The sequence below is a fragment of the Nothoprocta perdicaria genome, unplaced genomic scaffold (assembly GCF_003342845.1).
Source record: "Nothoprocta perdicaria isolate Ctin4 unplaced genomic scaffold, notPer1 scaffold_22, whole genome shotgun sequence".
NCBI lineage: Eukaryota > Metazoa > Chordata > Aves > Tinamiformes > Tinamidae > Nothoprocta > Nothoprocta perdicaria.
Window position 1 is genome coordinate 3,612,680 of NW_020455415.1, and position 13,261 is coordinate 3,625,940.

At 42.0% G+C, this 13,261-nt stretch overlaps 1 protein-coding gene and 1 long non-coding RNA gene across 3 annotated transcripts in view; one reads left to right on the forward strand and one right to left on the reverse strand.

Annotated features, from left to right (window-relative positions):
* The window catches only part of LOC112947117, a 26,087-nt gene extending 16,563 nt beyond the window's left edge, over window positions 1-9,524 (forward strand). For both annotated transcript variants that reach the window (XR_003249342.1, XR_003249343.1), the window contains exon 3: window positions 9,456-9,524. This is a non-coding gene — a long non-coding RNA (uncharacterized LOC112947117). The remainder of the gene's footprint in view (window positions 1-9,455) is intronic.
* The window catches only part of AFF2 (AF4/FMR2 family member 2), a 319,079-nt gene continuing 315,199 nt past the window's right edge, over window positions 9,382-13,261 (reverse strand). The window contains exon 21 of the mRNA XM_026039130.1: window positions 9,382-10,971. Within this exon, the coding sequence (XP_025894915.1) occupies window positions 10,850-10,971 (122 nt within the window). The 3' untranslated portion in view covers window positions 9,382-10,849. The remainder of the gene's footprint in view (window positions 10,972-13,261) is intronic.

Consider the following 13,261-nt stretch of genomic DNA (forward strand, 5'->3'; position numbering starts at 1 on the left):
TTATGCGGGATGTACCCTGCCTTGCGATTACCCTTCCAATGTGACATGGGGCTTTAAATGTTGCACTGTCCTTAAGGGCTAGTGCTGGCCAGGAGCTGCTGGCATGGAGGGTTCCAAGTGGGTTGGATGGCAAAAGGGATCTAATCACCTGGCATGCAGGAAGCAAAATTTAGCTCTCAGAAAAATGGAGCATTTCATGTTGCTTCCTCACCTCCTGCTGCATCCCTCACTCACRGTATCATCCGGCCTTACAGCCCTCACCTCAATTCCAGCTGTGTGAAGCTGGCTGGAAAATGGGGAGTGAATGGCAGGGTGTGTGTTGGTTTTTCTTCCTCTTTTCCACTCAGATTTTTCTCTTCAAAAATGTAAGATCTTGAACAAAGTCTTACGTGATGTTCGGGATGCCAGCAGCCCCATTTGCAGGCAGCTGTGTGCGAGCCGTTGTAAATCACCGCCAAGGCCATCAAAGGCCCAACGTGCCTGAAAGCCCTTCAAACAAACGTGTGTCTGAGCTGTGGAATCGGGAAGTAGCAGTGAACAGCTCCAGAGCTGGTTGCACAGACAGATGACATAATATGGAGGCAAACCGACCCTTGAGATTATTGCCAGGCCTTGCCAAGTATTTCTAGTCTAGGAAAAAAGGCCAGTGCTGTCAGGTAGTATCTTTTCTTCTGCAGTTCAGTTCCTGAGGTCTGACCTACTAATTCATCCCTTGTGCTTAGGGGTCTGGGGTTTCCCAGCTGAGAGGGGAACCTGTCTCAGTTTCAGAGGGACACGCTTTATACACAGCTCTATAAACATCAGCAGGGCTTTTCTGTAGCTCACGTGCSCAAGGCCCTCTGCTCAGCATCAGCCTCACATGTGTTTCGTGTGCCGAGCGCATCTGCAGCAGCGCTCCTGAAGTCCTCCCAGCCCATCCCTCATGGATGCAGCATGGGRGAAAGAGCCCTGCAAGTGCCCATGCACATGTACCTTTGTTAGTCAAAAGGATAACAGTTATCTAAATTCCCCTTGAAATGCAGCTGCCAAGTGAAATTTCTCTCCATCACATGAAACCGGTACTGCGTTTTCCTGTTGGACCACCTAGGAGGGGCTGAGGGGGTCTCGGGCCCTTAGTGACACCAGGTCCAAAGCTGCTGTGGACCAGGCCGGCTCCCCCGGCCTTTTCCAGAGGGCCATCRCGGCCCCTTTGCTTGGGAGTCGGGCTTGGGACACAGGGACCTCCAGCTGCTGTCCTGCAGCCGAGCCTGCTCGGGGACGGAGCTACCACATTATCGATCCTGTTTCCTCACAGCCCGCCGTGCTTTTCTAACACTGAGTCACTTGAAGACTCCGTAATGACACAAACACATCCATTAAAAATTCAAACTGGTGACAACTCTGCCACAAACGGTATTAAYGTTCCATACTTGCTGTATCCTGGGGAGGGCTGAGCAAACAGAGGAGACAGAATAATTTGTAATGATAAAATGGGCTACATTTTCATAAAAATTTTATTTTACTTTTTTTTTTTTAAATAATTCAATGCACTGGCAGTATAATTAATCCCTCTATGAGAGACACAAATGTACCAGTTCAACCAATATTATTTATACAGACACATTGTGTTTAAAAACAACAAAAGTACATTTAAAATGTTTGTACATAAAGTATTACTGTTATTTCTTTTTTTTTTTTGAAGAAGGAACAAATGTAAACAAAATGCATAATTGTGCAACACGTAGGAAATACAAAGCAAAACAGGCAAGATACAATTTTATACATATAAAGCAAAAGAAATCAAACTTTTATAACTATACAACATTTCAGTAATTGCGTGACATTTTAACAGTTACCTTGGTCTGTACAAAACAACTTATACTTAAAACTTTACAAGAATAACATGCTTGTTCCGAACAAAGACACCTTGTGAAATTGCAATGATTATTGATACGAGATTTGCACACATGAGAAAAAAAARAAAAGGCTAGTTCAATAGTAAATAAAAAGGAAGAACGCAAGGTAAAGGGCATTGAGTAAAGTGTAATCTAATTCCAATAGCTAATTAAGTTGCACTGCAATGCAGAAATTAAATCTGACTTTTGCTGGAAGACCATAAGGTCATCATGTTGCTCTATTTCCAGGAACCAGCAGAAAGCGTGTGTAAATTTTCCTGATATTTTGGTTACTTCTACACACACAAGCGCACGTGCACGCACACACACACACACACACACACAAAAGAAAAACAAAAGTTATCTGCTAAAACCACCAGAAATGGTAGGCAAGAGAGTGCAAACGCTAGACTTGCAACCTTGCTAGGTTAGAAAAAGAGGACAACTAAAAAAGCGCAAACATCCATTTAGTTTGCCAGAGTTTTCCTGAATTCCAGTTGCTTTTTTCTTTTTCTGAAGTCAGGAAACAATTTAAGTTCAGCTGAGCCTTTTTTTAAATGCTCACACTTTTAGGGAGCTCTACAGGCAAAGACAAAACACAAACCAGCTAACACAAAATTAAAAAATAGATCTTTCGACTTCATGTTCTATTTTGTGATGATATGTTCTAGGCCTTTAGAGTATGTCAAAAAAGAAAAGAACAGCATTTAAAATTCAGCAGAAAATATGCAATCTAGAGATGTCAGAAGTTCAGGTAGGACAAAAATATAACCCTATATTTTATGGAATTACAAAGACTATCAGTTTARATAAAACATACATTATTTTGAATGTCCTCAAGTTACACATATGGCTAAAATTAAATTCCTGATTGCATCAATTTAACGAATGCAGCACCCTATTCTGTGATCTGGGTGCTAAGCACGGCTGCACACTGAATTATTCCTGCAATTCCAGTGGAGCAACTTGCAGACTAAGATGCTCGAGGGGCAGAGTTGGGCCTGGATAAATATTTGCCATGACTTCTCAGTGTACAAAGCCCATTTGGCTTAGAAAGCACCCTGTAGCCTGCTGCGATGTCTTTGAACTAAAGCAACAGATTCCATCTCTAGATCGACCGCATTTATGACACATTTGAATTTATTTGCCATTTTTCTATGCAAGCTAATGCTGATGCCAGTAAATATTTAAACTCAGAGGTAATGAAATTGCAACATGCCTTTTAGTTAAAACCAAAACATATGCAAGCCTAGACAGCAGGCAGAAATTACCCTCCAATTCTTTTAGCAGAGATTATCTGGTGCTTAATCAGAAGAGTTCAATATATACTCAGCTTGAGTATATATTTATAAAGCTGCATTAGGCCATATAACACAGCCTGAGAAGGGAGAGGACTAGTTTTTCAGCTGGTGTAAATCAGCACTGACATCTATGGAGCTACTTAGCGGCACAGCCGAAGCTTTGGCCCACAGTCATCAGAAACAGGCAACAATCATTCACTCCATATGTCAGAATCTCAGCGGTGGGAGAGCAAAGTGAAAGTGTAATCGACATCAGATAAAAAGCTACTCTGGTCATCTAGTTTCTGATAATGCTTTTCCAGACTCTGTGGTCTAAAGCAGTTTTATGACGTGCTCYGTACTGCATAGCTTTGCAAAGTACAATATTTTCTTGCAGGCAAGGATTATGGTACATCAATCACTTCATTGGCATACTCAGTAGAAAAGGCATGATAATAAAAGCTTTGGGAATTTATCTGCATAGAGACATATTGGCAAAAATTAGTTTGGGGGGGGGGGGRGGGTGTCAAGGGGCTGACCCTCAGCACGTGCATATTGGGCTAACTCCACTGAAATCAGTTCTCCTGCATGTGTTTACACCAGCTGAGGAACCCATCCTTGCTCTGTCACAGGTGAAGCATGCTGGCTGTTGCCCACAGTTCAGGGCATTCTCAATCTCAATAAAATGCCCCCTGACAGGGCGGGTCAGAACGTCTCCAGGTCCGTAACGCCTCATTCTGTGTCACTGAAGTCAATGGCCCTTTCCCTGAGCAAGGGCTAAGTCAACAACACAGGCTCTGGTTGAAGAGCAGGTCTGCACAGAGCCACTCCAGCACTGATCCCGAGACCTTCAGCTACTTTCAGTGGGGTGAGTGCTCGTCTAGAACAAAACTGGTGTAATTCCATGGAATTATTTGCTTTAAGTCAACTGAACTTCTGGGCCAATAAGCTGAACTCTGGCAGTACTATGCCAGATTTCTTAGTCAGCTTCTTCCTTAACAGTACTCAGCAAGCTCAGCAAGACTTGCCTGAGTGCAGTACAACAACAGTGTTTGGTCCAATGAATTCCACAGACTGAGCCAAGTTATTCTACATTTGGCTTGGCTCAAGATTTGGTCCATTTTAGTGACTATTGTTCATTAAAGCAGTAAAATTCACATAAGAGCCTGATTTTCCTTCTAACTCAGAGGAGGAGAAAAGTGAGTAGAAACCAGGATTAACACCACTGAGTGGATGTCAATGGAATTACCACAGGGTGACACTCACACGGTTGTGACTAAGCTCATATTGAGCACAGAGAGGTTAGAGACATTGCATAGAGTGGAACCCAGTTAAAATCAGATGAAAGCAAGTCTGTTACCTGTCATCTGTTCACACGGCTTATACCACTGGCATCAGTAGGACTTCATAAGGGTCCCGTAATCATGAGTGGTCCTGCAGTCACTGCAATTCAAACTGCAGTTCTGCACACAGTGAATATTGCCTTCGTGTTCTGACGTTGCAGCCGTGCTGCTGTCCTGCTTGGTGTTGCAACAKGTAGAGCAGGTAGAAGTCAGTGCCTGAAGCCACGTCCCATGTGCAGTGCTAAGAGCAGAGCTAAGTGGGGTCACGCGGGCCTGCTGGGCACCTCCTGCACCCCAGGCCAGGGACCAGAGCTGTGTGGTGGATCCACAGTGCTCAGGCACCTGGTCAGCGCCTCCAGCAGCCTCAGGACKCTGCTGTGCTCCAAAAGCTGGGCTTGGTAACGTCCTCCTCTCCAGAGCAGAGCACACCTATTGCTCCTGGAGCTGATGGCTGGTCCCTGGGCTTGGTGCRCGGGGAAGTTGTGAGGGAAAAATGATTACCTCTGAGGTGACGTTAGGGCACTGATAAGCACTAGCTCTTTGCAATATTAGTACCATGAGGTGRGTTTAAGGTTTGGACAGGAGGGTGTCATTTTAGGATTTGGTATGATACCAGGTCACAGCTGTTATTCTGCAGGACACAGCAACATGGAGCACTCACAGGTTAATCTCAAACTGCCACCCCCACATAACTCATCCCAGTTTCTTTAACTGATTTTTCGCATCTTTACCACTGCCTAATGTGATTACAGTGTCAATGAGCTGCTGCTCTGCCCCTGCTACCCTGAGCACAGCTTCTCTTCACAGTATTTCCCTTCACGTGCCCCCAACATGGTCAGGGTTGATCCTCATCTGACACCAGTTGTGTGCAGCTGAGTTTGCCTTCACTTCTGTCTGTAGAGCCACAGGGTCAGGCTGGCCACACACCAGCTCTGAACTTGGTCTCCTCCTGACTCCGACAGCCACCACCAYGTGTGCAAGCTGATCAGAATCACTGGTCTTGGAAGACAAAAAAAAGAGACCAAATATCTTTGAAACGGAGTGGCTGAACTTGCAAGTATTTCAGAGCGGGAGGTCTGAACAGAGCACTGTGGCAATAACTACTCTCTAAGTCAGGCAGAAACATTTCATATTCAATAGCAGGGATGTTTAAATAGTGAGACAGCCTAATTGAGCTTCTGGCCTACGCATGCCTCTGATATATCAAGGAATATATATACACATCACTAGACAATAGAGAGTAGACAATAGAGATTGCCAGTATGCGCTGCTGAGCCCTCCCAAGGTTCACAAGACCTGTGTTATTTATAAAATACTGCGTACAGTAAAACCGGAAGATGTTGTAAGACCGGGGGACTGTTTTTTTTGCATGTGCCCCTTCTGTCAAGGTCCTGCTGCTCTCCCATGAAGTCAGCGAGATCCTAGGGGAGATGAAGGCCCCTTGCAATGACACCGTGATCTCTGGGCTGCCCATATCTAAGGTTCAAAATGACACGGTTCAAAACATGGTTCAAAACAACAAATCCAATTTCTTTGGTGACCTGCGAAATATTTTGTCTTTCTTAAAGAGTTCAAGACACTAGACTGCTGCAAATGGGTTAACCTTTTCAAAAGCAACAACCCTAGCACTATGTTGACATTGTTCTCAGTTTTGACATTGACTTCAGTGACCACAGGACCAAGGTGACAGCATTACTACTTTTTGTCATAGCTGCTTTGCCTGCAAAATGACAGCAGATGCAAAGAGGACTATATACACAGTTCAGAGGAACACGTGCAGAACTTTGCTCCCACTTAGCAGTTTTAAGGGTGCATCCTCTTTAAGGCTACCATTTCTTTTTCTCCTGTGCTATGAGAAATGAGCATGAACTTTCTGTTGCAGCTCTGCTCAAATGCACGTGCACACACACTCACTCACTSAGTCTTCAATACTGTCTGCAGTGGCGTTTCTCCATGTCAAAGCAAAGTATATTAATATCTAAGTCAGAATCCTTTAACGGTCCCATTTTTTTTTCATTCTTTTAAGCTGCACTCATGAAACTAATCACTGGATTTAGATAGTATTGCGTATCAATAAAAATTCAGTGAAAAAAATTTTTCGAAATGTTTTGGAATCTGAGAACTCGTCTCAGTGATTCCAAACTGTTATAATGGAAAAACCTCATGAACTCTGTGAAATCAAAAAGTCATAGAAATCAAAATCCAGATTCAATTTCTCAGATTTTGCTTCATGAGAAGGAATAAAAATGCTTGACCTTTATTCTTTAAAAAACACAACTGAAATCAACAGACCTGTCCCTGTGTTTCAAAGGAGGTCATCTGTAAATGAGACAATCAATATAGTCACAGAGAGGCTATTTAAATGATTAAAAGCCCAATGACCATGTAAGAAAAGATGAAATTAAGCTAAGAGAAGCAAGCTGGGAAGGATGTTACCAACACTAATAAAGAAAGGTGGCAAGCTAAACCAGAATGATTAAACAATAGCAAAATACATAAAATAAAATAAAATAAAATAAAATAAAATAAAATAAAATAAAATAAAATAAAATAAAATAAAATAAAATAAAATATCACAAATACTGGGCCAAACTTGGCTGTCCTAGCTCAGCGTGACCTTTCTCGGCTGTTAATTTGCTAGAGTGGGAAGCCTGGCTGGTCCTTCCGAAGCGGCTGGCTGAGCACAGCCAGGGCTAGTGACCAACGGGCCATGGTCCAGGGGAACATTGCCCATATGGGATGCAGCATCTCCAGCTTTGGAGCCCATGTTTCTCAGTGCATGTCACATGGGCTGGAGATGCTCACTGAACTAAAAGCAGGATATTCCGCCTGCACATTGTCTAATGCTTCACTTAAGACCTGCTGTAGCTCTTGACATGGAGGTTAAGTGCTATGTAAATGCCTCACTCCAGCACTTAGGACTTAGCTGCTCTAGGATCTTGTTCTGATGGAGCTCCCAAATGTTTGCGTTTAGCCCTTTGCTTTGCATGCTCCCTTCACTGCTGAGCTATGGTTATTGCTCCAGACCCCCTGAAGCATGGGACACAAATGAGAGTCTTGTCAGCTATGGCAATTTTATATGGAGCTTAGTGTCCTTCTTAAAGCACAGCTGCAGAAATGAAGCAATTGCATCAGTGTCTTATTTTATCACTATTCAAAATAAATGTGTCATTTTCTGGCCCTCAGCTTGCTTGAGAAATGCCTGAAAACACATCTTGAATTCAGCCTCAAAGCCTCAGGACCTCGAGGGCAAATACAGGAACCTAAAAAGTTCATTTAAAAATAATAATAAAAAAAAGTCATCGTTTGAAGTCAATCCTGTAATTTTTGGAGCTTGGTTCATGACTGTGAATGCCTGCAGTGGGCAGTGTTAAGAGCAGACACAGAAAATGCCCAGGCAAATGCACACTGTTTCCCCATGGATCGCAACAAACAAACAATCTCATTTGATTAACTCCRCTTGAAATAATATTTTAAGGGGTAAAATGATTTCACAGAGATGACATGTTGGCATTTGAAATGAGATGAATATAGTGCCTGTGAAAGTGCAATAATCCTTAAYAACTAGCCCAAAAGAAGCATCATCCCCAGGGATAAGAAGGTAATTCACTCCCCATATTTAATTTGTTCCTAAGCTGCTTTTGAAACAAGACTGTTAAATAGTAAGTTGGCTTGTGATCCTAGGCTAGRCTGCTGGACTTAGTCTAATCGTGCCATTGATTCTGCATACATTTCAAACTAAGTCACAGGATGTAAAATCAGGTGGGCTAATTCCTTAAGCTGTTTAAGGAAAAGGCTGTTAGCATAGGCTAAATTTAGAGATAGGAGTCTGTTTACTACAAGCAACAGGGGAAAGATAATCCACTGTCTTCACCGACTGACTGCAGCTACAGCTCTTTGAACAGCCTTGTCTCTGAGGGCTGCATTTCAAGACGTCCCTATCTTCATAAATTCATAGCTGTCTAGGAGTTCAGTCAACATTAAAGAAAAAAGTGACGACAATGCACTTAATTAGACTAAATAGTTACCAAATGCCCACGGTGGGACCTTGTAAAAGGAATGGAAAAACTTTGGCTTACGCAAAAACCACTCCACCACTACTACCTCCTCTCAGATATTCTCTCTGCCTAAAAAAAAAGGAAAAAAGAAAAAAAAAAAGATTAAAAAAAAAGCAGTATTCTTCTTTTTTAAAAAAAAATTGGATTTTTTTCCTTTTGCATTTCTGGATAGTTTTTACTGTCATGGGTTTGTTCACCAGATCCTGGGGCCAGGAACAGTGCGACAGATGCTTTTGATGCTTCAGCCACCTTACCAAAAGCCTCAAAGAAGAGCTAAGGGTTCATTCACCGCTGCAGGGACAGGACCCAGGCCAGGAGTGCACATTCTGCAGGTGGCCTTTGCAGACAAACCCAAACTGGATGATTTCTCTAATGATCCCTTGGCTGCATTTACAATACATTCTTGTGGAACAAAATATTAGGAATTATTGATTTTTAAGGCAAGGGAGTATTAAAGGAAACTAATATACAACTGCTACAGTGGTTTTGTCTTAAATGTGCATTGGGCATAGTCCTTAAACCGCTCTTATTGCAAATATGCAAGGCCTGCTCTAAAAATCATAACGGTCTGAACTTTTTAAATGGAAATTTGTCCTATTTATCTGGTCACAAGCCAGTAAGCAGAATCCAATAACKCACCAGATTAAAGGATATACAGGATTATATAGCAGAAGGTAATTGTAATTAACTAATATCTGGATGGCATTTAATACACACATTGTATTATTCCAATGAGATGAGACAGAATAATATTTACATTGCCGTGAGCATTTTCAGTTTATAGAAATGGAACTTACAGTTTAGTAAGGTATGCAGGTGTTACATCAAGAATGAGATGAGACCATTTAAAGTCTTGTGAAATATTGATATAAATTCATTTTGTTTTGTTTCATGCACCAGCGCTTCCTGCAGTGGCACCAGAACAGCAGTGCAGTTTATAACAGAGAAAAGAAGAAGAGGAAAGAGCAAATGTGAAATGGTCTAATTTATCCACAATTGCTTTGAAATTCTATCTGAATTGTCTCATTATTATTCATGCATTAGAAAAATGGTCCAAAACTTGACAGCATGGGTAAATAGATGCAGAACTTGGAAAACAGGTAATTTGACTGAAGAATTTATGGCCATTATTAAACAAATGTTATATTTCTTTTGGGTAAATCTGGTGATTTTATTTAATTTATCATTGTTTTCAAGATAGCAATATAATACTGTTTGTTTCTAATGCTCTGAAATGAACAAAACAGGTGTAAATTGATGCCACATGGAATTATAATGTTTCAACAGTAGCTGGTTAGTTAAACTTCTAGAGAATTTCATGAAGAATGTGCATACAGTTATTAATGGACTTTTACATACAATATTGATGCTTGAAGTGTAGTGCTCCTGTTAAAATCTGCTTTCACAGAGTCACTATACAAGAAGAGATTGTTCTATGAAAGAAAACCTTGAACGAGTATTTGCTTGAGACTAAACAGTAAAAATGAAAGAAATTTTACAGACTTTAGTACAGGAATGGTAGATGAGACTATGAAAGCTAATATTTTGAAACTGCCTACTGAATTGCATTGTGCTGCCTACTGAAATTATTAAGCTGACAATAAACAGGTAGAATGGAATATCAAAACCTCATTGCATAGTGTGTCATCTTTCTCTAATGAGGCATTCCTTCACCTTTTACCCCCTTACACCCTTGGTGATCTTACACTATGTACCTCTAAGATATTCAATGTTCTCTTTTAGAGATTTGGCCTATAGAAAGTATGAAATCTTAGCAATGATGTACTGTGTCAGGTAATGATGCCAGAATTAAGTGGTGAAAAGCTTGGTTCAAGTTCAGAAGGCGATTTTGAGTGAATAGCTATTAACTTCTACTAATTTATTTCAGAAGGGATTTCTCTTATATACCCTCAAATATTTAAGACGCTTTGTACTATTTCTCAGGAATCCAYATCTTCTCAAAGTGCTTTTTTCTTTTCACTTGAAGGCAGCATGGACTTAAAACAATACTGCAGGGAATGTACCGTTCCATAAAGCACATAAGGATAGCAGGATCCAGGAGACACAAGGCATAGAAAATTGTCGAAAATGAGTAGGTGGTACAACACATACTGCTCTTGAGTCATAAGTTCCATTTATGGTGACTTCTACTTCCAAGAGATAGGATATTAAAAAAGGCAATAAAAATGAAGTTACATGAATAAACTTCCAGGAATGAGTGGAGTTCCACCAGTGATCGTCTGTGCGCTGGCAGAGGTAGAGCGATGGGGATGCTATGAATAGGGCAGCAGTCACTACAACAAATGAGCCTCAATGCGGAGCCAGTGGAGTCCTTGGCGAACGTAACGGACCAGATTGGTCATACTGCTGTGTTGTGTTAAGGGTCCCATCACTGAGTCCAGGTCTACAAAGAACTCTGCAACACACAGGAAACAGAAGTCATTGTTCAGGTACATCTACTATAACGATTTCATGCTCACAGTGCAATCAATGAGTTGTAAAGACCTTGCACACATGAGCACATGGTCTGCGGGAAAGTTACATGGAGTCCCGGCCTGCATTAAAGTGGCTCCCACTGTCAAGGTCAGAGGGTTATACGGTGACATCCAGTTTAAAGTCTTGCTTAAAACACTGCAAAGAACCTCCCCAGCAACTTCTCCATTCAATCTATGATTTTTGAACCCATCACTATCATTTAGAAAAATGTCTTGGCTCACCCCTAAAGATTGCAGGTGATGGAAGAAGTATTTCTAGGTAAGCTGCCAAGAATCAATTGCCCTCACACCACAGAAATCACCTCATCATAGAAACCTGTCACAGAATATTTCACCTTAGACTGCTTATTTAAGGTCAAACTGTAAAATTTAAAATTGATGTCTTGCAACTCTTTGCGCTGGATTTTAAAACCACAGAGTTTAACAAAGGCAACAATGTACTTAGACCAAATTAGATTATCCATGCTGGACTTCAACCAAAACAAGGTATGGGCGGTTGCCAATGGCCTTACTTTAGTTTTGATGATCTTCTTTTTCATTTTCTTTAAGTCTAGACTTGCTGATTTAAATAACAGGCAATCAACTAGGACATTTTGCTTTCCATGATGACTGTTTCCTGGGCATGAAGGGCTGGTCTGGATCACCAAGAGGAKCTGCCACTTCCTGTTGCTGCCTTTGCAACAGCTTTGGCTACCTGGTTATCCTGTACCAGGTTCACAGGCCTCAGGGGATGGAGAGAGGAGGAGAAGGAAGAAAGGGAGAGAGGGAATGTGCCCGAAAATGACATCTCAGRGATGGGAACCCTCCTCAGCTGGAAGCCCCTCTATGTGCAGAAGGCCAACAACTATCACAGCAACCAGTGGCTGAGCTGCCACATTCACCTCCCATCTAAATCGAGCCCTCTCAGCGCTCATGCAGCTAGCACTGTGTTGGCTGCAGTTCTCAGGAGTGGATGCAGGCTACAAAATCCTCATCAGTACTTTCTTCAGCACATGCTGCTGCTTTGAGGTCTTCTATCCAAGTATTGACAGTCTGACCCTGGCCAGCTTGGGAGCTACAACTGTATCACAGCACAAAGTGATATGGCTGCAGGCAAGCATAAAGAAAGCTTAGGGATATCACCGTCGAGTTATGATTCTGTAGCCAGCAGTTACTTTTAATCTTCCTTCCTCTGTCTTTTATTCCCTTCCTCCAGTGTGAAATCAATACTTTTAGAAGTGAAATAATGCAGTGTCTTGCTTGCATTCTACTGATCTAATTCTAGGCTCAACTAAACAATAATTGCTTTAAACACTGAGGATTCAGCTTGGAGGCTAATTTCAGTCTACCAATCTGAAATTATTTCTTGGAAAAGCTATGAACACTGAAGTCACTTATTTAACTTATATGTGAAATAACAGGCCTTCATCACTGCACAACTGATGGCATGATGGTTTTCCACCATAGAGCAAAAATGCTGTTATCTTTAGAAGCTTTAAAAAAAATCTGATTTTGTAAAATCAGCTGGGAGTTTGATGCTTTAACTGGTGAACAGCTCTAAGGTGACCCAGCACAGACCAGAACACRGGTTGGGTTGGGATGTGTTCAGCTGAGTCTGCTCTGCTACAGAGGCAGGTTTTATGAGTTACTGCTATTCCCCAACATGCCCTAAACTCCTCTGACTATGGAAAATACAACCATAGCCACACTGCTGTGTGATCCCCCTTTCCTTTTCGATCCAGAGCAGCTTGGTAAGTCATCACTGCGCTGCTCTTTATGCAGCTGCAGAGCTGCTTTTCTACTTTAATGGTACCCCTTTATAGGAGACCAACAAGAAAGGGATCTCCTCCTGCTCCGAGCCAGCTGGACATGTGTCAAGTCCAAGCTGGGAGTGTGCTGGCACGCTCAGAGGAGCACAGACCTGAGGCTGACAGCCAGGCACACAGGGAGCGTGAGCTACAGCCTCGCTCACCTGGCTCYGTAGCACCTACCATGTGGAAGGGTCTCCTGTGGCTGCATGGCCATAACTTAGAAACCAACCGTGGTAGCAGGAGGAGGCTATGAGGCTTTGGGCATTACAATGACCGGGCCACAGTTTTGCCCCAAGCCTTCTAAGCTCATCAGCTTACCCTTCTTGGGTAAGACCTCCCTGCTGTGATTCAGAAGACAAGAGGAAACAATGAGAGCTTGCCACAAAAAAAAAAAAAAAAAAAAAAAAAAAAAAAAAAAAAA